This window comes from Amblyomma americanum, chromosome 1 (genome assembly GCF_052857255.1).
Source record: "Amblyomma americanum isolate KBUSLIRL-KWMA chromosome 1, ASM5285725v1, whole genome shotgun sequence".
NCBI classification, from domain to species: domain Eukaryota; kingdom Metazoa; phylum Arthropoda; class Arachnida; order Ixodida; family Ixodidae; genus Amblyomma; species Amblyomma americanum.
The window spans coordinates 6,085,031-6,112,133 of record NC_135497.1 but is presented as its reverse complement, the minus strand read 5'-3'; the positions used below and the strand labels follow the sequence as shown (position 1 = coordinate 6,112,133).

Genomic DNA, 27,103 nt, shown 5'->3' with positions numbered 1-27,103 from the left:
GTCCCTGCTTGTTATCAGTCCAATAAACTTCTCTTAATAGTATCTATTCTTATACGCTTAATATGTTTATATGGGTAATAAATGGACCTTTAATATTAAGCGTAATATATTATATAGGGTCGATATGACTCGCAATATTAATTTGATTATTATAATGCGGCAGAGTGTGAGGCTTGCCTCTCTTCAGCCATGGTCTGCCATGGGCTGGCCCAGCATAGCACTCCCGCTTGGGACGTTTGGGACCGGCCACCGGCCAAACAGCCCGCGGCTGAGCAGTACAGCCGCTGTCATCCAATCAAAAAACAGATTTCGCAGTTCTTGCGTCTTGAGCGCTGGCGTGCGTCAAGTGACTGAAAAGAACTCGTTCGGAGTGCGGCAGGTTGTGGCCCGCAGACGGCTTGCAAACTATTATCGTCTGGATGGAATCTGAAGCGAAAAGCTGTTACTAGCCAGGGTATGCTGGAGCACGAAGGAGTTGACGCCACGCACGGCGCAGGTGGCCGTCGCCTTCTCTCTCTCTCTCTCTCTCTCTCTCTCTCGCGCGCGCGCGCACCCTAGTCACATTGAGCCACAGGTGTTCTTCCGCCGCTGCGCCGCGCCTTTCCTCAAAATGCAACGTTGATTTTCTCTTCTTTCCCTCCCGTACGGCACGGTTCGGGTGTCCATCGAGATGTGTGGGATGGTTACTGTGCCATTTCCTTTCCTCAAAAATTAAACAAAACAAATGAGCCGACGGCGTTCATAGAAATCATTTTCGTTGACAACTTTGCAAAGGCTGTTCGTGTTCACGTAAGGAAAGGCGCACAATTCAGTGGAGAGACAATCTTTCATGAACGTGGCGTTGCTGTCCAACTGCAAAAGCCTGCTTTGATTGCGTTCCGCACACCGGATAGGCAGCGCGCCCTCCCTGCCACCCTGGGAGGTCGCATGCAGTTAATGGTTGATCGCGAGAGATTGATCACCGAATGAACGCTGCGGCCTAGGTATTGCTGCAGTGCCGCATGTCAGCCACAACGCTGTCAGCGCTAAATTCATTCATTCCACATCTATCTCACCACGAATTTCAAAGCACGAATGAGACGTCCACATATCCAGGAAGCCAGTTATGCGCCCTTCCTTTGCTCAAAGCCATCGCCGTCTAGAACATTGCCAACGCCAATGAACACAGCAAAAGCCGATATCTTTCGCCTTGTATATCCTGGATTAGCCGAGCTAATGCACATTAATTTTATGCGCAGCGTCGGTGTGTTCGCTCTGCGACTGAGCAGTAGGGAGCATCCACTGCTTGGCTCTGTGTCAGGCTTGGCTTTTGCCATCGTGTACTTTTCGAATAATTCGGAACTGTTTACTGTGATAAAAAGATACGAAATGCTACCTTGTATCTAAAAGTGCGCATCACTACAACATCAACACATTCCATGTTAGTATTACTGCCGCATTTATTCACAGGTTGGATAAGCAGACATCTAGCAACCCTGTTGTCACAACAGAACGAATTAATAATAATAACAATTGGTTTTTGGGGAAGAAATGGCGCAGTATCTGTCTCATATATCGTTGGACACCTGAACCGCGCCGTAAGGGAAGGGATGAAGGAGGGAGTGAAAGAAGAAAGAGAAATAGGTGCCGTAGTGGAGGGCTCCGGCATAATTTCGACCACCTGGGGATCTTTAACGTGCACTGACATCGCACAGCGCACGGGCGCCTTATCGTTTTGCCTCCATAAAAACGCAGCCGCCGCGGTCGGGTTCGAACCCGGGAACTCCAGATCAGTAGTCGAGCGCCCTAACCACTGGGCCACCGCGGCTGGTAGAACGAATTCGCAGGTTCTGCGTTGCATCTGAAAGGACTGAGCGGTAATCGCATTGCGGCGTCAGCGGCGGCACCGAATTCGTGGCATGTGAAACGGGCCTAACGCGAGTGAAAGCTCCAAGGACGAGCTCCCGGGCGCTACCTGCTGCATGTTTGCAAACAAACGAGGTGGCGCTGCAGTCGCTGGCGGGCTCACGGTAGGCAAAAGGCCAGGGAGTGCCGTCGCGGGGAGGTGTTGAGCGCGGGTTTTCAAGGCTTGTAGGCGCGTTTCTAGTTTCTGCGAATCACAGCAGTGGTTGATGCTTCCAACTCAGTAATTTCTCGAAGTATACGAGCTCGCGTTGCCCAGGTGCGGCGTATTCAGAGAAATAGTTTCCCGCTGTGTATTGTATATATGGTTAGTAGAAAGCGTTTGTGCCGTTGATTTATACGCTAGGCATTGAATAAAACAAGTTTTGACTCTCTGCACTAGCCGGAATGATTTTACTTCGCGACAGTAGTGAGGGGAAGTGCTGGCGTTGTTTTCAGCCGCATGATCACGCACCAGCCAGGCCGACTTCTCCCCTTGTTAAACTGGACGATTTGGTAAAAATTTTTGATTTCTGGAATTATTTTCTTTCCTAGCCCTGGAGTCTTGTTTCGTGACGAAAAATTATAGCAAAATATTCAGTACAAATTTATAAATTACGCTTTTTTGATGTGTGGTCTTGGAAAGTTGGGAGGTAATTTCTTTGATTTCAGTGCCGCATTTCTTTGACCAAAGCTACAGTGTTCTAGAAGGCTTTGCAGTGGCAAAAGCGGCGCTCTCCCCGAGAAGCCGTTGCCGCGGCGCGGCGCTGGCGTAGACTCCAAACAGCGCGTCGCCGGTACGAGCGGCCGGCTGAAGTCCCTCAAACGGGCGTGCAACAGAGAACAAAGCGAGCGCAGCTGCTTCCTTTACAATAGCCCATGTTATGGCCCCCGCCACTAACACAAGCGCAATTTCCGAAAAACATTGGCAGTTGTATTATAATCAACACCAGTTGCAATCGCTGGAGCGTTGCAAGAACACGTACAGGCGCGGCCAGATTAATACGGAGCACGCGACGCATCAAGGAGAAACTAGTGTTCCTGTATAGCATACACAGGAACACTAGGATGGATGGATGAAAGGTAAGAGCGTCCCCTTTGAAACGGGGCAGTGGTAGTTGCAACCATGCTGTTTTTTTTTCCTTTATTTTTGCTTAACTCTGCTGTAAGTTAATAAAATTCGCCATTTTCTTTAAAATACGCCTCCCTACACTTTAAAACGTATGTCACCTCTCTGCTTTTGTGCCACCAAAGCCATAGAGCTACTACTACCAACGATGGATGGATGGATGGATGGATGGATGGATGGATGGATGGATGGATGGATGGATGGATACGGCTGAACCCTTTACATCGGGCGGTGGCTCAAGCCACCTAGCCATGTCTTGTGAAATTTTACTCCTGTCTTGCTTTTAGCCACCAATCAGATAACCTTCGCTTGGTTACTTCTAACCTCTTAAAATCCACTTTCCCTTCACTATCCCTAAACCCCAATGCCTTGGGTAAGTCAGCCCCGCTGCCTTCCACTGTAGGGTGAAGCCCTTTACAGAAAAGTATCAAGTGTTCAGCCGTTTCCTCCTCCTCTCCGCACGCAATGCACAAAGTGTCTATCTCCTGGTACCTGACTCTATACGTCTTAGTCCGCAAAACTCCAGTCCTGGCCTCAAACAACAAATAACTTCCCCTACAATTATCATAGATATTTTCTTTGACAATTTCCTGTTTAAAGGTCCGGTATGTTTCTAGTGCCGATTTCGTCCATCCCTGTTTTCCACAAAGCTCTCTCTGTTCCTTTAACCTTTTTCTTAACCGATAATTGCTGATTTGCCCCCTTACTGCTGTCCAGATATTTGCTTGTCAATTTTCTAGTTCGCTTTCTCCATTTCGTGTCAACATTCTTTATATACAGGTATCTGAAAACTTTCCTAGCCCACCGCTTTTCCTCCATCCTTCTCAATCGTTCCTCAAATGCTATCTTACTGCTAGCCTCTCTGCTCTCGAAAGACGTCCATCCCATATCACCCTGTACCCCCTGATTTGGTGTACTGCCATGTGCTCCCAAAGCTAACCTCCCTACTCCCCGTTGCCTAATTTCCAACCTTGCTTGAACATCTGGCCTCATACACAGGACCGCATTCCCGAAGGTCAGGCTAGGGACCATCACCCCTTTCCAGATCCCTCTTACCACCTCATACCTATTGTAATTCCACAGTGCCCTATTTTTCATGACAGCTGCATTCCTACTAGCTTTATTCATTACATATTTTTCATGCTCTGTCAGATACTCAACACTGTTATTTATCCACACCCCAAGATACTTGTACTCATTCACTACTTTTAGCACGAACTCCTGTATTCTATGCTCGCCGCCCTCTTCATTAAATGTCATGACTGCAGATTTTTCCTTACTATACTTGAAGCCTAATCTATCTCCCTCTGTACTGCATATGTCTAACAACTTCTGCAGGTCTTCCTTGTTGTCAGCCATTATCACTATATCGTCCGCATATATTAGTCCCGGTAATGTCTGTTTAATCAATTCCCCTTGCTTGAACAAAGATAGGTTGAAACCTAGTCCGCTCCCCTGTAGCTCGGCCTCCAAACCTTGCAGGTACAACATGAACAACAAAGGGGACAGAGGACATCCTTGTCTAAGCCCCCGCTGTATCTCTACAGGCCCTGATACATTTTTTTCCCATTTTATGAGCACTCTGTTACCTCTATATAAATCTTTTAAAAGATTAATTACTCCATTTTCCACATCCAATGTGCCCAATATGTCCCACAAATGCTCCTGAGTAACGTCGTCATAGGCTCCCCTAATATCCAGAAATGCTAGCAATAAGGGCCTATGTTCCTTTTCCGCAATTTCTATACACTGTGTCAATGAAAATAGATTGTCCTCCAACCTCCTTTGTTTCCGGAACCCAAAGCATCTAAGCGCCACCTATCAACGACAGACACAAACACCCGGCAGTCCGCGCGCAGCGAGAGTGCCCACCACCCGGCCCCACTCTTTGCATCACCCCTGGCGTTATCTTTGTTCGAAAGATGCTGAGCTGTTCCGAGCAATTCCGCCAGGTGATGCCTTCCTCCAAGCGGGCTGAGTTTATCGTCGATGCCGAGCGCCAAGCTGCGTTGCGCTACGAAGCGCGCAGCCTTTCCTTTGCTGCAGGCATGCAGACTATACGTTAACCAGTGATGCCGATAGGCCTGCTGCAAAAAGTGGGTCCGTGCCCCGGCGCCTCTCTGCGCGTGCCGGCACACAGTTCCTGACGCTCATGCTAGGTAGCGGGTATAAGCAATTCTCCGCAGATCTGCGACCGTTCCTGTGCTCAGTACTATTCTGGCTGCGCCTGTACGTATACGTACTACATACAAGTAGCAACGAGGTTCCTGCCGATGGAAACGGCAGCGCAAATAGCACACGGCACGCACAAGACACGAAACGTTCGCACTACACGCCGACGAACACACTGCAGCGCACGCCGTATTGAACCAATGATGAAAGAACAGCGCGAATGCTCCTCAGTGAACAGCGGCGGTCTCCAGACGGCTCCGAGCAGTGTCGCAGTAGACGAAATGCCCGTGCTATCGTTGTCGCCGAGCGCGTTCAACTCCGGGAAAGCAAAAATATTTTTTTGCGCTGAATTCCACGTTGAGATATGGGCGAGCGCCGTCAACGTCAACCTGTGGGCACCACCAAAAACAAACTCGAGCAGTTACGCCTACGCCGCACCTCAAATGGCACGCCGCGGCCCGCTGCTGCCGGCCGGTTAGCAGCCCGGTTTGTAAACAAGCTGCCCTGACAAGATGGCCTCCCGATCGAGAAAAACACGTCACTTTCGCCGCATTTTTCTCCCATGTTGTTATTAAAGCCCCTCCATGACGCTACCGCTTTAACTGGTCGGAAAAAAACGTCATGGAGGGGCTTTAGGCCTAGCCTCTCCCGAGTTTTCCTTCCTTCAGGCCAGGGTTGCCGTTGGGAATTTTTCAAAAGAGCCAGAACTGAGGCTAAAAGTAGCCAAAAGTAGCCACGCCACCTGGTCTTGGCGCCAAATTTGTAGCCAAGTAGAAAAGTACCATTATTATAAGCAACTTTTATTAATGAACAATAAATAATATCATTTTGAATCAACACAAGAACACAGAGTAAATAAAGAGCAAGGAAATTTGGTTCTCTTGCTTGGCCTTCAAGCATCAGGTACGTTGCAAATAAATAAAAGTTCAGTCCGCGTAGTTTATCTAGAGTAGATAGTGTTCATGCCGGAGTAATTTTGGCACATTCTATTCAACAACTCAGCAGGAACGTCAAACGATGATGCTGTTTTTTCTTGAAGTCGTAGCCCAAATTTGATTCGCAGAATCGCCATGAGCAAGTCCAGCTTCATTTTGTTACGGATCTCTGTTTTCGTCAAGTTCACGCAAGAGAACACGCGCTCTGCATCAGCGTTAGAAATTGGAAGGGTCAAAATTTTCAGTGTTCCTTGCGCCAGGTGTTGAAAAGGGCATTCGCCGCAAGGGTCCTTGTACGATGCCGCTGCGTGCCAGAAAGTCAAACATGATGCGCGATCAAGTGCACCGCTAACACTCTGCAGCTGGCGTATTTCAGACTCCAGTTCGATTGAGGAACATCCAAAAAAATGCAGTGGTAGCTTCATTATGCATTCACGGCTCTTAGCACTTTCTATGCCATCGGGATTTATGGCACACAGTCTTCGAAGTGCAGAGGAGGCATTTGGAAGTCGCTGCTGCAGTCCCATCGCCATTTGCCTCAAGAATTGGAACCAGCGCTCCCTCACGGCCCGTTGGTCTTCAATAGGGACTAGTGAAATCTTCTCTCTGAAGACGTCACCTAGGTCCGCTACCTCTGGTTGCAGGAAAATCGACTTCATTTTTGCCAGGTCTAGCGACAGCAGACTTGCCGTTGTGTTGTGCCTCAAAACTGATGGATTCAAAATCCGCCTAAGAATTTCCAAATACAAATTTTCTAGCTCTTGGAAGACAACCAGTGGGTCAGTTGTGTTTGGAACATTTTGTTCACTCGCCTAACGTTACGGAGAACTGAGGCAAGAAACACGAGGTAAACATAATTTTTTCTGTCTCGATACATCTCTCGTAAAATGCGCACGTTGTAGCTGCGATCTTCTGCTTTCTCAAAAAAACTCTTCGAGAGACTGGTACTGCGCCAAAATTCTTTCTATAGAGTCTGCAATAGCAAGCCATCTCGTCTGCGAAAGCGACAGAATCTTGGGCGGTGGATTTGCACTTTCATCTTCCACTGTCATACTGGCATACAGTCTCTTATAAGCATCTTGCCGGCAGCTGCTGTGTGCAAAGTAGTTGTAGGTTTCTCGCACTAAGTGCTCAACCGCAGAAGGAATCGCCTCCATCGACTTGGATGCCACAAGGTCCAGGCTGTGGCAAGAGCATTTGATCAGAATCAAGTCTTTGTTGTCCTCACTAAGACGACTGAACAGAGAATTGTGTTTGCCGCACATGGCATTTGCACCATCGGTGCAGAGTCCGAGACAGTTCTTGATCGATAGGCCGTGCTTGTCCAACGTCTTCAATACCGTGTCGTGAAGCGTTTCTGCCGTTCCATCAGACAGCTCTACGAGATCAAGAAGGGTGGTTGCAATCCTGTTTTCTTCTAAACTCAGAAACCGCACAACCATGCAAAGTTGCTTTGTCGTGGATACATCGGTTGATTCATCCACCATTAGAGAATAGCTGGAGCCGTTCAGTTGTTTGTCCATGTTTTCCGTGAAGTACGGGAAGAGAACATTCGTAATTATAGCCGTGCACTTCGTTCTGTGCAGATCAAAATCATTGAATTCGGAATGCAGAATCTCACCAAGTTCGTCGACAGCATTTATGGAAGTGTGCACTGCAGTGTACAAGGCGATCCTTAACTCTCGGCGAGCCTTTTCATAGTACGTTCGACTCGAAGACGCTAGAAGCTGCGGCAGTTTTTGTTGCGAACTTGGGATTACTGCGCACTCGCGGTGCTTTTTGGTTTCTGCGTGCTTCAACAGATCACTGTAGTGGGGTCGAATGTTGCAATTGCAGTACTTGCAGTGAGCAGTCGTTCCGCCGTCACGTGACGAAATCCATCCTGTAACGCATGGTAATATGCATATTAGATACTAAGCGGCATGCGACTAAACGCCTAAAGAATAGTTTCCGTTTTGCTTACCGCTCAGTTTCTTGTCCTTTCTCCATTCTTCTCGAAACGTGCGCTTTGCTCTTGCGTCTTTTCCCATGGTAGACGCCGGTGTCGGCAAGCCGAAGGCACAAAAACAGAAGCTTTGTCGCCTTGGGGTACACAAGTGTTATTTCACCTGTACTGCTCGTTCCTCTCTGGTGTCATGCCGTGCACACGGCTGCACCTAAACGCATGGTTTCGGATGCATGACCCTAACGGAGAAAGTACTCTAGATTAGTGTTATTTTCTCCAGATGGAGCGCAGCGTCCTTGCGGCCTTTGCTTCGCCGTGCGCTAGAATTAGCGTTATTTTCTCCAGATGGCGCGCAACGTCCTCACGGGCTTTGCTTCGACGTGCGCCCATCACCCAGAGTCCGTGCGTCTGCGCACCCGCGTCTGCTAGTTGGTCTCTATGTGCGCACCGCCGGCGGAGAGAATATATGCGTACAGGACGCGCGCGCGTCAAGGCGACCGGAACAGCCATGAGGAGAGCAAAGCTTTAAAAATAATTGTTCTTCTTTGTTCTTGCTTGCTATTGTATATGCAATTGCAAAAAAAAAATGGCTAGTGAATGCGCCAAAATAGAAGTTCAAAGTAGCCAGAAAGTAGCCAAGGAGCCAACGTGAAATTTTCATCGCCAGACGGGGTCGAAAAGTAGCCAATTTGGCGCAAAGTAGCCACCAACGGCAACCCTGCTTCAGGCTGAAGATTTGACAAAACTTCTAGCTGCGGGTGCCCGATGCGGCATCCAGCCCCCTAGTAGAGATCAGTGGTATTAACCTATTAACTGTAAAGACACAGGGTTATTTGTGAGTGGTAGAAATAAAACATCACTCTTTCATGCTCAGTAAATGTTTGTTTTAAACATAAGTTATCCTTATGTAAACTTTCAAACAAACTATTGCGCAAGCGGCGGGAGACGACTGGTGCACCAGTCAGTGCAGTGCCAAGTCAAGATATAACCGGTCAGAACTTATCATGGCACCACTGGAGATAATGCGGCGGTTACTGTGCTTATTCCTTTTCGGCATCATATTTCGAGTAAAACAAAATTTGTTCGCCACAGCAGAGTGGAATACGAATGACTACATGAAGAAGGAGCATTCGCTGGTGAAACCTTACCAAGGTATGCATTACTCGGTGTTTGCTTCTACGCAGTTGGCTCTTGTTGCCGGGAAGTTCGGCTGTTGAAACTTTTCAGACGACAGGGGTGGAGCCGAACTCGATTCCCACGAAGCTGAGCAGCGTACTGAAAATATTAGTCTCGCGTATCTTTGAACGAGTCAGGCGTGTTAACGTGCAGGAAACGCTGCTGACAAAAACTGGCCTTATCGTCGAGTTGGTTTCTTAAAACGCCGGGGAGCGTGCCATGGCTGAGCGAGAGCCTGCTGCCAGAGCGCGGTTTCACTGCAGTCGGTGGCTTAGTTTTACTCGAATTGTGGTACTGGTCGAAAGGAAATATTCCACCTGCGGAAAAAGCGTTGCTACGAAATGTTTTTGACCTTTCTCTTTGTTCAAATACTTTTTGTACGACGTTTGTATCTTTCGTGGAGAGTATGCAAAAAAAGCGAGACAACTTTTTGCGGCTGCCATGTTTCGAGCGCCAGGTCATCGTGCTAGATGTGGTGCGCATATAGCTAGGCCCGTGTGATACGCATATAGGTAGCCCATGTGATACGTTTCAAGCACACGTCAGCGCCTGCGGAGCATGAAAACACCTGCGATAGGGGCAAGCCCCTGTGACCTTTCTCAGTGGCTGAATCTTTAAAGCGAGCAAATCATTTTACTTAGTGATTTGTGGTTTTGGGTTAGCGCTTGGAGCGTAAATGCACACTGACATATCCAATTTCACAAAACGCGCCAGAGAAAAATAATGCTGTGGCTGCATAGAATGGTTATTCTGCCCACTTTCTGTTAACTTCGTCTGATAATATAAGCTACGTGTTGCTATCTGTTGACTGTAATTTGTGTATTGTAAGGTGGTGGTGTTCACCGCAAGTCTCTTTTTGTAGATACTGCCATTATATTGCAATGCAGTTTCTCTTTCGGCTTGGAGCGAGGCTTTGTATCTTTTCTTTGTTGTATTTTTTTCCACTCCTGTAAAGGCCCTTACTTGGGCTGACAGTATGAATAATCAAACAGACTTGAAAATTATTGACTGTTCAGCTTTTGATTATTGCGAATTGAGTCATCCAAGTGAACAGGAAAGGCTACTCCACAATAGACCATGCTATGGTGCGAGTTATGTCCCGCTTTTAAGGGTTGGCTGCTGTCAGGCACTTCAAACACACCATGCAGCATGGTCTCTCAGAAGCGCAATGTCGGTACAATCCATGCGCTCAAGCATTCGTGCTAAATGCAGCTTCTATAGATTACCAAAATGCATATGATTCACTTGAAATGCTAGTGGGTATGCAAGCATTGCATAACCAGTGCGTGGAGAAGGCTGTGTAAATATTAGAGCACTGTGAGGCCTGAGCCCAGCTTGAGCTCTGCCTAAGCTCGAGACTCAAAGCCTGGCCCAGGCCCACTACATTATCACTCTACTGAGCGGGACTAAATTTTCCTGAAAAACATGGGTAATTCACAGAAAGCTTCTCCAGTATACACAAGGTGGAATAGAGAATCCACGAAAATTAAGATCTGAGGACTGACGTATATAAGCAACAAGTGCTGCAAAATGAATAATTACCCACAACATTAAAGGGCCACAGTAAGAGGTGTTTGAGCATGGCTTTAAAATACTTGCGCTATGTAGAGTACTGGCCACCGAGCGTCCATGCCACGTACGAGACCTCAAAATTTAGCAGGAAATTTACAATAAATTTCTGAAAATTCCCGCTTTCGCACCTCGCGGCGACGCGCCGTGCAGGGCTTTCGCGCGAAACCTGGTATACGGCGTCACGTCGTGCAAGTGACGTCAGCAGCCAGGGGTTATCATTAGTTCACAGCGTTAAATTCTTTTCAGACGTCGGGCGCTACTGCGTCCACTCTGCACGTGCCGCAGCCGGTGGAGGTAGGGGAGGGGCATAGTCTGTGGGGCCGAAGGAGCTCTGCCGTTTTGGCGTGCGAGAGGAGGGGGAAAGGCGCGAAGACGCGGAAGTTCAAATTTTGTCTGCATATAACTCAGCTTCCACAAAACGCATAAAAATAATTCTTGCTGTAGGATAATTATGAAGTGGCGTCTTTTTACATCCAAGACTTATCACAACTTTATTGAGAGCCCCTTTCTGGGGCCCTTTAAAGGGTCCCTGAAAAGGGTGTTTGAGGTTGGCTATAAATTGCTTGCATTATGCAGAGTACAGGCCATCAAGCGTTCATGCCGCGTACAAAACCTCCAAAGTGAGTCGATAATCTACAATACATTTTTAAAACTTTCGCGCCGCGTCCTGACCAACGGTGCTGGGCTTTTGGCCGAATCCATGCACAACATGTCGTGTAGTGCTCATTACATCAGCAGCAGAGGGCTATCATTGGTTCGCTGTGCCAACTTTTGCAGACGTCACGTAGCCACTCCAGCGGGTCAGGAAGCTCTGCCCCTCTGGGGAATTCTCGCGTGCTTCAGCAGCCTGCAGAGAGGCCGAGTGGGTGGAGCCGGCGCTGACATTTCAGCGTGTGAAAAGGGATGAGACGAGAAGGAAAGGCACGAATACACGGAAATTCAAATTTTAAAACTACAGATAATTCAGCTTCTAGAAAGCACATTAAAAAAATTCTTGCTTGAGGATTTTTGTGAACCAGCATCCTTTAACATCAGAGGCATACGGCATCTTTATTGAAAGCCCTTTTCAGAGGCCCTTTAACTCTTTCCTTAGCGTAGAAAAACGGGCAGTTTCAGGATGGTGCGCACAAATTTTTTTTCACCCATGTTTTAAAAAATTTTCTTTATTGTAGCACATCATAGTGTAGCTAATAGAATTCTCTTTTCAATGATGCAAAGAAACAAAGAGAACATATGTTGCTTACGAAAGCAAGAAGTTTTTGATTACTAAATTTCAGACACACTCCTAAAAAGTCTCAAAAATATTAAGCACGTCCAGTCGGAATATAGGAGAATGAAGAAATCTGGAATAAATGTTTTATGCACTGCTATGCCATAAATGAATATTCAGAGTTACAGTACTCTTCACGTTAAGCCAAGTTTTCCGGTCAGCAAAAAAAAATATCAATTGCTCGCATGCAATGCTTTGGGCTACTCCGCTGTGCAGTGCCAAGTGGACCCCAGGCCGTTGTAGATAACTGTTCCTGCTACATTGCTGGGGTCACACAATCGTTAAGAACATGGCCGTACCTTCAGAGATGCCCTGAAAGCAGTGAACCTCCTTGGAAATGATAACGAAAGCTACAGACGGCCGCCTGTCGATAGTCTGTGCTGGGAGGAGCAATCATCGATGTGAAGCAAAATAAGACTAATGGAAATCACAAGAACACTGTCTCTGCTGAGCAGGGTCAGTGTGAGGAGAGGATGCCACCTTGGGCGCCATGCTTGCACGATCGCTCCATGCTGACAGGTTTTGTGCAAAGTTTACAAGTTCTTCCTCATGTGGCTGATGAAAAAACAGATTCCCAAACTGATGTGCAGTCCTTTTGCAACATACTGAATGGTGTTACTTGTCCAGAAGCAACACGGAATGCTCAGAATGGGGAATTTTGCGGCATCATTTGAAAATTTAACGATTTGGCTTGTATATAGCATTACCTCTGAAGCACCTTGAAATTACTTCAAGACTGACCCTGTATCTTGTTGCAGTGACAAGCAAATTAAAGTCAAGTGCACAATTTTTTTATTTTGTCATATTTTGTGGAATTGTAATTTTTATTGAAATCTTTAAACTGTTTGGCACACTCATAATGCCACATATTTTATGCTCCCATTTTGTGCTGATGTCAAAAAATTAATTTACGGTGCACATTATTTCCAGTGATGATCATGAACTGCGTTATGTGCATAGTCTTGCTGTATGTAACTCTCTGCTGTGCTGCTCTTGCTGTGAATTTTGAATCAATTTCTAAACTTTTATTTTGTTGCACAGTTGTGGCATCACTCAACATAGATGCCATGATGGTGGCATCTTTGAGGCAGCTTTTTTTTCTTCAGACCTCCTACATTATGTGCTTTGTATCCAATGCAAGTAAGAATTCTGCTTAGTGGTACTACCTTGAATTCTGTTTGCAACATTGCTGTGGCCAGTGCTCACATTGCAGTCCGTCAGGAGATACAGTACTGCCCTTTTATAATCTGTGTTGTTCTGTACTATGCTATCGTTGCTCATACAAGCTGTCGTGGATTCATTACTTACCCTAACCCAAGGTGGAAGAATATCATAGGCAGCTGGATGAAGGCCATCCAGGTGGCAAGCATATTGTGCACGTTTTGCGCCACGCTCTGCAGATGATGTTCAAATATGCATCCTCCTTAGGATCTGAACAGCTTCGTTGAAATGTGAATTCAGTTCCTTCACAGACTAAGAGCACAGTGTTACGTCGGACTTTAACCTTGCAGAAATAAATAAGCTTGTGTGTTGTGGGATTATGTATGCACCGTGTATACGAAAAGGTGCACCGTTTTCCAGCTTGAACTCAGCAGTTTCCTTCTGGCAGGTTTGACTAAATCGTAAGTGGGATTGCAGATATTGCACTGAGATTGGTGGTAATTTCGAGTTCTAGCCAGTTGACTGAATGAAGAAAAAAGCCTGAGCTTGATGAAAGTTGCTGTATGCTGAAAAATGTTTGGATTCGCAGTCGTTTAGAAGGTACCTTAATAGTTGTAATACAAGAAATTGGCAAGAGCAAGCTCCCCTAAATTTTTTTCATATGCTATATCTCTTTCTTGCTTCTATATTGCACCAGTTCAGTGGCGAAGCAAGATCGGCCCCAACCCAACACGGACTTCTTTGAGTAGTGCGTCAAGAAATAAATTAACCTCGAACGCACCCCAACGGTTGCTTTCTCTCAAATGCCTTTCACAGATGTATCATTTGTGGTTGCTCCTTGGGGTAGCTCTGTGCAGAGTGCACTTGCTCAGCGCTTTTCTAGCTGAACAGACTGAGAGCTCCGCAACAGAAAAGGTGTACGACATCATGCAGCAGGGCACGGATCACTTCCTTCCCATTTCAAGGTCATATCAACATGGTCGGGGAAAAACGCTTTGTGAAAACTGCGAGAAGCGCCATCGTAGGCCTCTCAACTTCCATGCCATCTGTCAGCGAGTGACCAAAATGTGCACCCTACACAACACCTCTCCTATGCTTTCACCGTGCCCTAACCATTAATGACACCCTTAACAGGACTGAAGGGTTCTTTGCATTATATTTTTTGGACTTGAGCCACTTGACCCAGAAACCTGTACAGTTTTTAAAATATCAGCAATTGTTTCTTCTTGATGTGGTCAGTGACAGGATTTCTGTTATTCCTTTGTAGAAAAGTAGGACGCACGAGTCCCATTTGCTTCAGGTGCCAGCAAACTAAAACGGTGCACCTACATACCTTGTTAATTGCGTGCTTGCATACTAATGAACCATTCACCTTTTTTTTGTCTTTCACTATTAGGTCTCCTTGGTGTTTTTACAAGCGTGGGTGTACAGTTCGACAAGGTCCATTTTGTAGAAAAAATGAAATTTGAAAAATTGCTGAGCTTTTGAGTCTTTTCCATCAGTCAGCTGCCTCGTAATACCTCTTGGAACAGCTTTCAGTTCTCAGTTCTAATGGTAACTGAATGAAATACGGTCGGCATTAAGTGTTTGTTTTTGTAGTTTAAAACAATATAATGGAACACTTTTTAGTGATCTGGAATTACCAGATTACTAAAGGTCTTTCGGGGAAAATTGGGATGGGTTTTTTTTTTCATTTCCGTCAAAGTCCGCTTGTTTTTGAATTTTTCAAATTTCAGATAATTTTAACGCCTAATTAAAACTTATCTGACTGTTCTAGAAGTACAAATTCTGTCCAACGATAGTAAAAACGACAGGTTAACACTGTGAAAAATTTTATCCCCAAGTGTTTGCTCCTTGTCCTAAATACTGCCGGAGTCCCTAATAGCCTAAGTCGCTTTGGGACGTCAAACCCTATAAGTCTAATACCCCTGTCACACGGGACTTCTTCTCGGCCTTTGCCGTAAAGTTGTCTTATTGCACTAAAGGAGGAAAACCGAAAAGGAGCAGCGACGCTGCTACACGGAAAATCCAAGGGAGCTAGAACGCGGCCTCCGTGAATGCCAAAAGTCACCGCTGTGTGTGAAGCGGCGCTAGTAACATTATGAAATTAAAGCAGACAGTAGCAATTCAGCTAAGAGTGCTTTCGTTTATGTTGGAAAAAGTAGCTATCACGATAATAAACGAGCGTTCTGACGGTGAGAAACGGATATTTTGAAACAAATTTTCTTTTTTTTTTATCATTCTCGGTCCGACCACGGTAGGCGCACTTTTTTGTTCGGCTCTTCGTCGTGTTCGAGAAGCGTGCTTTGTTGCTTGTGTCTTTGTGCACACAAGCAAACTCAAAGCACGCACACAACAAAGAGCAAACGAAGAAAAAACAGCAAAGCGAGATGCGCAAGCACGTGTGTCAATGCGGCTGCTGAAAAGCGTTCAAGTCCTTTCTTAGCAGTGTGAATGTCTTTAGTCATAGCCTCCCCTACGGTTAATTGCACTGTAACGCCAAATTAACCATTAAATAACATAAATTAGACATTTTTTTTACGGTTTCAAAACTAAAAATTGCGTCAATTTTTTATTCTTTGAGCTCACTAGCTGGCGCTGCCGTCTGGGTTGCTCCTTTAAGCAACATTAAGGCTGCTGACGGCCACCTTTATTGCTACGGACCTTTATCACAAAGGTCTCGACGCTTTGCCGTGTAGATGTGCGTCACGCGCCTTTGGGGCAAAGGACCTTAATTTCTAAGGCCTTACAAGTGCCCGTGTGACGGGTATAAACCTAAATACTACCTTTATTGGAATGCATAAAGTTTTCAACTAAGTTTGTAATTTGTTTGCTGTGAAATTACATGAGCCAAAAAAACGTTTTTGTACTGCTTCCAACAGGAAAGTTTGCTTACAGTTAGCGAGGTTCCACAAAATTAAGCTACTTTCTGCGGGGATCCAAATGCAATTTTTTGCGAAATTGCGAAAGTGAAGGTGTCCACTTCGCATGATGTAAGATTTGACTACATCTTTGCATGCTGGTGTAAAGTTCTCGGACTCATTTTCTCTAAATCCTTGTTGAACATGGCAGAGCAGTTAACCTGGCCTTTTAGCAGCTTGCATAACTTTTCTTTGGAGCCAAGAAAGTAAACGGCTGTTAAAATGTGTGAGCAACAAGTCTGCCATCACACGCCTGCGCATTTTCAATTGTACAGTCATGGGTAAACGTTTGCAGGATGCAAATTCGCGTCAAAATTTTTTTTTCCTGCATAGCCTCCCCAGCCAGTTAGCTGGTATTGTTCCAGATGATGAAGAATGTGTCCCCTCCTGCTTCTGTGCTTTTCATTGACTTGCTTTTGCTAACCAAGCAGAATTTTTTTTCCCACAAATATGGATCCTGGAAACTTGTCTGTGACTACATTTTTCACATTGACATTCCTTTTGTGGCTGAAATACTGATCCCTGGAAAGCAAGCTTAATATATACACAACTTGGGCATAAATTTCATGGTCCACCAGGAGCGTTTGATGCTGAATTCAAGAAGAAAACTGGCTTGTCAGTACATTGAGGTTGAGTTGGCATCCAGAAGAAAGAGTGAATTGGTCAGTTATTTATTTATTTACCTTAAGGGCATTACAGAGGGGAGTAGGTGAATCGAAACAGTATAAAACACAAAACAGCAAAAATATAACACAAAACTAAATGGTCAATATAAACTAAGTATTTACGATTGCAAAGTACAAAATCAGCAGCAATCCAACAAAGCAATAAATGTGTTAAAAACAAAAGAAAAACTGAGAAACGACAGCAAAAATGAAAGATCAGTGCTACAAAGGTTAGTGACAGCTATGTGAAAAGCTGTGTGTGCAATTCTGCACTTTCCAGTTCAGTGATGAGTGAAACGACGCCTGGGTCCCAGACAGAAGCTCCATATTCCTGTTTTGGACGAACCAAAGTTTTGTATAGAAGTTCTAGTGCGCTTGGGAAACATGAAAAGGTTCTTCTAAGGTAGCCAAGTGTATAATTAGCATTATTAACTACGTGATGGACATGCAGTTTCCATGACAAGTTACTAGTTGCATGAACACCTAAATATTTGTAAGAAGAGGCAGTACCTAGGAGCTGTTGTGCTGACACAGGTGACGCATATGCTTACACTTCTTAAACGCATATGCTTACACTTCTTAATGTTGAGATTCATATTCCAACATTGGTGACGTTCGGAAATGGTGTTAATATCTGATTGTAAGATAGAGACGTCACATTCATTGTTAATTTTACGATAGACAACACACTCATCCGCAAAGAGACAAGTTGATGAACTAAGGTTTGCTGGCAAGTCATTTATGAGGAAAAGCAGAGGTCCCAAGACTGAACCCTGAGGCACACCAGAATCAAGTAGGGAACTAAGAGACAGTATTATTTGCCGTTAGGAATTGAGATCGGTTAGTTAGAAAAGAGTGCAGCCGTGAAAGCACGGTAACATTCAATCTGCTCAGTTTAATGTTAAGTCATTCATGATCGAAAGCTTTACATAATGCCAGAAATACTGAGTCTGCCAGCGACCCTTCGTCAAAACATGAAAGCTGGATCTCGCTGGAGAATGTTTTTCAGAAATCATGCTGAAAATTACTCGAAAAAATTAGCTTTAAAATAATTGCAAGAAGGTGATGTGTTCTATCGTCTTACACAGAATGCCGGTGAGCGATATTGGACGATAGTTAGTGTAGAGGAATTACCTTGCCATCTTTACAGTCATCAGGTACACAGCCTGTATCAAACGACTGCTCAAAAAGTGTTCATGCATCCGCACGAGGCTTTTGTGCTGACACAAAAGCCGAAATGGTGCTTTTCAGGAGAGCATTGGTGTGCGGCAGTTGTCGAAGGCGGCACCCATGCTCTCATGTCTATGTACAGTATGTTGTCCACTAGTGGACTGCTGCCACTTGCAATTTGTTTTTTACCACTGTCACGATTGGTGGCTGCACTGGCTTGAGTGCAAGTGTGAGGAATAGAATAGAAGCTGCAGGTTGCAATGCAGAGCTGTTCATGTCGGCTGCTTCTCAAGTTTGACGAGCAGATTTTTTCTAGCCAGGTGTGGCTGTTTTTGCAATAGCTGTTTCTTGGTGGCAAAAGGACAAGGAAAGGACATAACATAGCACTGACTTACAACTGACTGGATGGAGGTCCATCATGTCAGTCCATGTTGCCCATCAGTTACATGACTGCACTTACAAAAAATTTCATTTGGCCTTGATTAAAGTAGGGCTTGCTTGAGTTAGTGCATGATTGCACATGTTGGTGGACTCATGGCTGCTCATTTGGAGTATATGTTTTGTTTACTTGCATCCTGGTATAACAAGGACAGCAGCATATTTCTTTTTTCTCTCTTCACAGGGGCAGGCATGACTATTCCAAATTGGGACTTCTTAGGTCACACAATGGTGACAAGTTCATATATTCGATTGACACCTGATCAGCAGAGTGCCAAAGGTGCTATTTGGAACAACATGGTGAGTGGCATCTGCCTTTCTTCTTGGTTTGTGCAGATGTGTTAAATAGATGGCTGTATATGTGGAAAAAAGTATTCAGCAGACACACAGCAGCATATATGGCTCATACACAAAGGACAAAGAGGCGTTTGTGCTGTGCTGTTTTCCAGACGTGTCGCCAACTGGGCCAACACATCTGTGAAGCTGCTTGCTGTGTAAAATTTATGCTGCTACACTAGTCCCTGGCATTGTTTGAATGGGATGTGCATTTCTTGGTCTGGGTGACGGCCTGAATAAATGTTCAGTCGAACATTGATACGCGCGTTGTCTTGTGTTTGCATCAAGCTGTTTTCAAACCGGCCTAATATTCTAGACTTGTTTGAATGGGATGTGCATTTCTTGGTCTGGGTGACGGCCTGAATAAATGTTCAGTCGAACATTGATGCGCGCGTTGTCTTGTTTGCATCAAGCTGTTTTCAAACTGGCCCAATATTCTAGACTACTGCCAGGAACATTGACAGAGGCCGAAATGTTGGTCCTGCATGCCCTTGCAGCTCCCTGTAGGGGCATCTGTAATATGCAGATGTAAGTTGTAACACCATGGGTTCCCGGGCACACCCTCATCTAACTAGCTATATCCAGAGAAAAGGGAATACTGTTGGTTGAGCAGATGCCGAATGTTTGATCCTTTAAGGCAGGCCTGGGCTGAGCCAACTGGGGGAAGCTGCCTTTGTTGATCTCCTCCTCTTCCTAGCAGCTAAAGTTAACCTTGTGTGAGGTAGCCTACTTCGGTTATTCCATATATGGTTATGTATAGCTAGCGTATGAAGACCTATTCCCGTCATGCTACATCCGCTAGTTGGGCTCGATGGTGGGTGGCTAGCATCACTGCCACTAATGTAGTGTGGCTGTTCCTTCCTCCTTACAAAAATCTGAGAGTCCCTCTAGGGCGCACTGAACAAGTATTTCATTTTTGTGGATCCAGCTAACAAATTCTTTCCAAAGTATCGTGATACTTTAAGACAATGAAAATGTCAGCATGCAAAGTTTCACCCTTTCTAGTAGTAAAATGTCTGACCAAAGTCCTTGGTCCAGGCTACAGGGCCACGGTAATAGCTACCAGTGACTTGCTGCTGGAACTGAGAGGCAAGCACCAACTGAACAAACTGTCAAACTTAGCATCTTTTCATGAATGCAAAACAGCTGTAACTGTAGCGGAGTTATATGAAAAGACCTGCTGCACTTAATAAAAGCAGAAATCCGTGAAGGGCTCAAGACACACCTTATGATCGCTGTCCAGAGAATCAGAATCCAACAAAATGACCAGGAGATTCTAACTAACCATGCGATCCTCACTTTTGAGTCTAGTATCATGCCCGATTCTTTGGAAACTGGATATCCCCTTCAGGCGCCAATTAAATCTGCTTAGAGGAAAATTTTTTTCTTCCCATAAATCTCGGTCAGTAGACCAAGCATAAGTGAATTTTAAAAAGTTACGCAAGAATTTTCATATTTGAGCACATTTTATCAGCGTCCATATTTGTGGACATAGCACTTCAAAGCTGCTGCATGAAGGTAAACACGAACATTTTCTTCCCTTTCTCTAACTGTCCATTAGACATGGACAAATGTTTAGTTCTGAGAATATATGCTTCAGAGAAATATTCTTTAGTTCATGGCTTATGAAACATAAAAACTGTTATTCTGTGATGTCAGACAAAAGAAAATTCCGAATTTCCAGCACTGAACGTGGCTCTTGTATGTGCAGCCTTTGCGTCTGCGCCATGGTGAATTTTGTTTGGGCCAATGGTTGCTTCCATCATATCCAGTGCTTAAAGTCTGGCTGCATCAATGGGGGTCTCGATAACAGGTGGAGAGGAAGAGAGACAAAGCGGCCTGTTTTACATATGGTTTTTTACAAAGCGAAGAAATCATTTTAGGTCGTTGTTTGCGCAATTTATGTCACAGACGTGAAACAAACTATCCCCACGCTCTACCAATGTGCTCATTGTGTTACTTTGGAGCTGAGCGTCAGGACTGACTCATGGTGTGGGGGCACGGGTTTCCCTTTTTCATCCACCTCTTGTGTAGTGCTGCCAACTTTGTATTTTTATCCATCTCGGGTTTTGAAAAACGTGTTAATGATTCTTGCTGAAAAGTAAACAGCAAAATTTTTAAAATGATAGAGAAGAAATGTGCCGACCAACACTGAGAATAAAAAATTACTGCTTGCTTCGGATTCATGCAGTCTCTACATTCTAGGCATGGGGGATCCAGATCGCTTGTGAATACTGGTGCGGGTCTAAGAGCCAACGTGGCCCCGCTGACTTTAAGCACTGATCATAGCGTGCTGTGTTTGTTGGCAGCGGCTCAGCGTTGTGAGGCTTCTGTGTGACCATCAATTGGTCTTCATTGCATGGTCGGCTGCGCTTCGATGGAGGTGTTTCTCCATGGCCTGTTTTCATGAACAACGCTTCCATGCTGGAGTCGTCCTTGTAAAAGCATGGTTTTCAACAGCAATAAGCCGATTTCGTACTGCACTTGCCCGAAAAAACGGTGCATAGAGGGCAGAAAATGCTACTTCGGTATTTTCAGAATTAAGGCACCACTGTGGACGTCCACCGCAGCACTTTTTCTTCGGTTATGACAAAGAAGATTGGTGTGCAATTTCTACATTAACCTATTGACACATTCCGAACGGTGAATTGCATCATTCACAATGATTTGAACAGAGAGCATGCAAAAATACAAGCTACTTACTCGTCCCACCATAAAATGTCACGACATCCAACTTTATGTGCTATTTACAAACACATTTTGCTGTAGACGCTACAGTTCTCTGCAACCAAAACCATAAACAAAGACATGACTATCTTCACTGCTGAAGCATTCGCGATCCTCACGGCTGTAGATAAGATTTTAGAAAACAGAATAACAAAATCTGTATGCGCAATGGTGGAACCAGCGAAATGGACGCAGGACAAGAGGAAGTAGGCACACACACAACAATGCTGGACTGACAACTGATTTATTGCGAGGAATTCAGCCACATTTTTACATGCTTCCTGCACACGCGCACACTTTGACTAGGTGAGAGAAACTGAATTCCTCGCAATAAATCAGCTGTAAGTCCAGCATTGTTGTGTGTGTGCCTACTTCCTCTTGTCCTGCGTTCAATTCGCTGGTTCCACCATTGCACATTATGAACCAACTAGCCCAGCAATTTACTCTATTGAAAATCTGTCATACACTCAGACTCACTTAGTGTTGTGTCGGCCATTTTGGATGTACGGAGAAATATGGATGCCGCTTTGAACACATTGCTACCTTCCTCGTGTTCTTGTATGTGCCGCGCCTTCAGCCAAAGATGAACATTGGTATGTGCCTCATGGAGTCATCTGCGAATAAAGTTTTATTAAAACACTTTGCCAGGCTAGTTGATTATGCATTGTTTCTAGGAAAGTAATTCAGCGCTGCTTTTTTCAGACAAGAACATGATGGACGGGTGCCAACTCCAAATAAGTTTATTGAAACTCGCACTCGTTGCATCGATTTAGAACGCAGGCAGTGAGCGCATGCACATTCATGACCGCAGCAAAGAAGAAACATTGTAGATTACGGAGAAATTGCATTTCATCAGCTGTTTTTTAGCAATCTGATTTCATAAGCTTGTAAGGAGACTGAATTGGTGTTGATGCATATGTTAGAGCACTGCACCGGCCATAATTATTGACCCGGGCCCGGCCCGAGCCTGGCAGCCTCTTCAGTTACCCACCAGGCCTGGTTTTTCCAATATAGGCCTGGGCCCAGCCGGAGCGTGAAGAAACTGACCTACCCGGCCCGGAAATAACTCTCGCTTTGGTAATGCCAAAGCCTCTTCATACGATAATTTTCAGTAAAAGAAAAAAAAACTCATTAGAATGTTAAGACATGAAATTGTCTAGCTCTTATTTTCTAGTTGCATTTGCTTTTCAGAAGAGAACACATTGCGTTAAATAATACAGAATCACAGCCCAGTTTTCCGAAAATATTGTAGTAAGCCAATTTCAGCTTCAGTATATTAGTTTTGATTGCCGCGAGCATGTAGCAAGCAGCTTGTGGCTTGGCAGTTGGTTCGCGATGGGAACTTGAGGTCATGTATGCTGTCGTTTGATTTCATTTGTTTGTTTATAGGGCTTAACGTCCTAAAGCGACTCTGGCTATGAGGGACGCCGTAGCGAAGGGCTCTGGAAATTTCGACCAGCAGGGGTTGTTGCACTGACATCGCACAGTACACGGGCTTTCAGAATTTCGCCTCTGTCGAAATTCAACCACCACTGCCGAGATTGAACCCGCGTCTTTCGGGTCAGCAGCCGAGCGCCATAACCACTGAGCTACCATGGTAGCTATTTGTTTTCATTTGATTGACACACTAGCAAGAGACACAATATCGAAAAAAAAAATGTAATAAGGCATACGTTTTAAAATATACAGTTTTAGATGATAACTTTTTGGACTCTTAACTACTTCACTACAGGTAATACTGTCGGCGTAATGCATGCTGTAAACCTTTCTCACTCAGCATTTCTTGGTTGAAGAAAAAAGTAGCAGCTGCACAGAGTGGTCGATTTTCACCTGACACATGTCATCAATTGTGATTTGGGAACATTAGTCTACATGGTCAGAAATTTGGTCAGTATGTACGCTGGGCTCTTGATGTTCAATTTCTCCCTATTAGCAAAATGATAGCTGGAGAACTCAGTGTTTTTCGTTTACACTTAGGAAAATAACACTGTTTCTGATGGAGCCAACAGGGCTGAAAAAATTACTCGCCTTGGTTGCTTGGAAGCTTTGGCATTTCACCACCGACGTCAACACATTAAACAGAAAGCGTGACAAAACAGAGCCCTGCAACACGCCTAGTTCAACCATGCGAGGTGTGGAGAGAGCCCCTGAAACGCGAACACGCATTGTGCACCCGCTCAAAAAGCCGTGGACATAGCGCAAAAGATGCCCGCTCACCAGTGGCTACCGAGTCCAGAGTAATGGGATCAAATCCTGACCTCGGTGACATCATTTTGACGGAAGCGGAACGCAAAAGAATTCCCGCGGAGCACAATGTCAGTGCATGTTGAAGAACCTCGGATGTTCGAAGTTAATCCGGAACCCTCTGCTGCGGCATCCTTCACAGTCCAGGTGCAGTTTTGGGATATTACACCTCGCATTTATTTACACCATTTCTCCCTCACTAAAAAAAAAACATTACAACATTTAACGCCGAATAACAAAACGAGATCAGTATCTTTTAAAAGTATTTGTATTCTGCAAACAATAGTATTGCAAGCAGATTGGTACACTCTGAAGTATCATGCTTACCTTCTGAGCTGCGGAGCAGCGTCTGATAACATTTGCAGAATCGTGCACAAGTGTTGTAGTGAAGCCTATGTTAGCAGAATTGGAACGACATCTGCTTGTTGTAAAGATAAATTATCGATTTAATACAGCACGCAGGAACGAGCCAGAAGCACAACGGTGCAGTACATGACAGAGGTAAATAGGCAGCACAAAATGCAAACATCCCGTGTCACGCATGGCAACCAATGAAGCTCGCTACTGCCGTGTACTGCACGGTTAGGACATGGTTAGGAGTTTTGTACTATGTTTAACATAATGCTCTTAATGCGTAAAAGAAAACCAAGGTAAGGATAGGCAAAATTCATCACATCCTTGGAACAATTTTTTTTCCCACGATATTTACTTTGGATTCGGTTGCAATTCACATCGTAAACAAAGCAGAGCACCTGAATTCTGCAGGAAGGAAAATCAAAATTTCCAAGCCTAAACCCACCTCTGACATTAATAACATGCTTGTCCAATTATCACTTCATTTCTTAAAGCCTGCATATGGCGGCACATGCAATTATATAGAGTTTCAGAGGGAGACGTGTAAGCAGAAGGTCAGCGGACAGCAGTAACAAGGCAACGGCAAGCTGCAAGCCAGCGGGAGCAGCACCATCGCTGCTTTGCCAAAGCGACGACAGGCAGCGCAGCCGGCACTGGGCTCATGGCGTATGAAATCATCACGGTTGTCAAACAAGGAGGCTCAGTCTCTCCAGTGCTATTCCCACGAATTCCTAAGAGGTATTAAGAAGCTTGGATATGGAAGAATTGGGCTAAATGTTAGTGAAGAACACCTGAGTAATGCCCAGTACGCTGATGACTTGAATGCTCAAAACAGGGTCGTGGGGCTAAGGATTGATATGAAGGAAACTAAGATTCAGCAGCCTGGGAAGGGCCAACAATTTATGATGGGCGGTGATGTGCATGGGAATACATAAATCAAATGTAGGTAGTGACCACATATCCGGTCTATGAGAGGAAAATGGCTACAGTAAAATTAGGCAGGGGTTGAGTGCATTTGGTACATACTAACGTGAAGAATAGCAGTTTAGTTAGGACTATATCTACAGAGGAAAATATACGTGACAGGTTTAACTTACCAGCACTCACAGATGGGGCAAAAGCGTGGAGACTAACGGAAAGGATTAAGCTTAAATTGGGGACAGCACAGCGAACAATGGAAAATAAAATGAGAGGTGTAACGTTAAGAGACGGGAAGAGAACAGGATGAGTCGGTGAGCAAGCATGAGTTGATGGTAGCTGTAATGAAAAGAAAATAGACACTGCTAGGTCAGGTTACGCCGGACTAATGGCTACTTTCGGGTAAGAGAGTTTATCCCAAGGGAAGTGAAATGCAGCAGGTGGCGAAAGAGGGTCAAATGGAGTGATGAGATCTGGGCGCGGCTGCTGCAAGACGGGGTGTATATAGAGATTCGTCCAGTGCGCCGAAACTGCGCATTTGTCGCATACTTTTCGCCATTTGTGCAGTGAAGCCTCCTCACACATGAAGGAGCTAGACACCGCAGCAGACACGGGACAGAGAAAGAAGACACAGGGCGGTCTTCTTTCTCTGTCCCGTGTCCGCTGCGGTGTCTAGCTCCTTCATGTCTCACCAACTGGCCTACACATCTACCCTCCTCCTCACACGTTACGCTGCCGCTTGTGCGGGATGTGACGCAGTAGCGGTGGAGCTCCAGCGCTTGTACATCGCACCGTGAACATTGTCGGGGAGGCCCTTACCACTTTTGAGCAATTCTGCTTGGATGCTGCCGACAGTATGCTTGCAATAATGCATTTATAAAAATGAAAAAAATCATTGTGCTGTTCTCATCTCAAAAGCAAGCAACCATTGTCCAGTCTTTCACCAAACAAATATACCGTGATGCAATCGGTTCTTGTTAGTTTTTCAGGACCATTCGATAATTTGAACATCTTTCCGGGCCCCTGAAGTTTGAATCAACGAGGTTTTACAGCCATTAGAACAATCAAACCCCTCCTGATGTTTCCTGTCAATGTTTGCTCTAAAGTTCGTCGTCTTTTCTTTTTTTCGGTCCAACCCAGTTATAACAGTGGTATTTCCACGGCACTTCAGTATTATTATAAGTGGGTTTGACTGTGCTCAAATAATGGCAATACCAAGAAGAAAGGCGGCCAAGACGTCAGTGCCACTTTTCCTCGCACATCCCACCAACAGAGAAGAAGAATGAACAGACATACCGCTGTGTAGTGTGCTACATGAAGCGAGATGCAAATGGGAAAAACATCCGCAAGGAAACGAGGATCTGGTGCAGGTGGTGCCAGAAGGCCCTCTGCGCTGTGCCATGCTTTGAATGCTACTACACGGATAATGGTCTCATCTAGTTTTAAAGCAGCTACGAACGAATATTTCATTTTCTGCATGGCAATTCTTAGCCAACTCTTACTTTCTTGAATTTCAAGAGTTTATTTATTTCCAAATGCACCTCGAAGGCCTTAGGTATGAAGTATTACACGAGGGGCAAGTAATGACCAATAAAAGATTATCTGCCGTAAATTTTCTGTAAATATTTTTATGCTTTGAACATGTTACTGAAGCATTTCACGTCATAAAAAAATTTAGCAATTTTGGAACGGAACTTTTTTATTTAATTGGCCTTTAAGGGGTTAATTCTTCACGCCTTCACTTCCATGCTCCCTTCGCCTTTTGCGGAAACTTCTGTGAACTGACTTTCTTAGGGATGACAGCTTGATCACTTCTTTAGCTATCTTCGATGTATTAAATGAGAGTCAAGTGTATAACTAATGCACTAATTTCTAACGATATCCGGTAGAGAAGTTGCACTGTCATACCTTACACAAGCGGTTCACAAAAAATTTGAGAAACTGAAGGACTAAAGAAAAAACCAGGACCTGACAGAGTGGAAAGGGCTCATAAGAATTTCGCCATACATTGTAAAAAGTTGCAACCCCAGATTTGCTCACAGGTTCCTCCCAAAGGCCACAGTGTGTGTTCTTGATAGTAGACATTGCA

At 44.9% G+C, this 27,103-nt stretch overlaps 2 protein-coding genes and 1 non-coding gene across 3 annotated transcripts in view; 1 reads left to right on the top strand and 2 right to left on the bottom strand.

Moving 5' to 3' along the window:
- Positions 1-1,735: 1,735 nt before the first annotated feature.
- Positions 1,736-1,807, bottom strand: TRNAS-ACU (transfer RNA serine (anticodon ACU)). Its single transcript has one exon. It is a non-coding gene; the product is annotated as a tRNA-Ser (tRNA).
- A 4,541-nt stretch (positions 1,808-6,348) lies between these two features.
- LOC144109502 (zinc finger protein 862-like) lies at positions 6,349-8,862 on the bottom strand. Its single transcript, XM_077642332.1, has 2 exons — positions 8,081-8,862; positions 6,349-7,999 (listed from the first exon to the last, which is right to left on the bottom strand). The coding sequence occupies exons 1-2, from the start codon at positions 8,145-8,147 to the stop codon at positions 7,038-7,040; spliced, it is 1,029 nt and encodes a 342-aa protein (XP_077498458.1). The 5' UTR covers positions 8,148-8,862; the 3' UTR covers positions 6,349-7,037.
- A 139-nt stretch (positions 8,863-9,001) lies between these two features.
- The window catches only part of LOC144109514 (vesicular integral-membrane protein VIP36), a 49,308-nt gene continuing 31,206 nt past the window's right edge, over positions 9,002-27,103 (top strand). Inside the window, exons 1-2 of the mRNA XM_077642341.1 lie at positions 9,002-9,214; positions 18,620-18,735. Coding sequence (XP_077498467.1) covers positions 9,067-9,214; positions 18,620-18,735 — 264 coding nt within the window. The 5' untranslated portion in view covers positions 9,002-9,066. The remainder of the gene's footprint in view (positions 9,215-18,619; positions 18,736-27,103) is intronic.

Coding starts and splice junctions, on each gene's coding strand:
- LOC144109502 (XM_077642332.1), bottom strand. CDS start 8,147: ATGGGAAAAGACGCAAGAGCAAAGCGCACGTTTCGAGAAGAATGGAGA. Junction 8,000..8,080: donor AAAGGACAAGAAACTGAGCG/GTAAGCAAAACG, acceptor CATGCGTTACAG/GATGGATTTCGTCACGTGAC.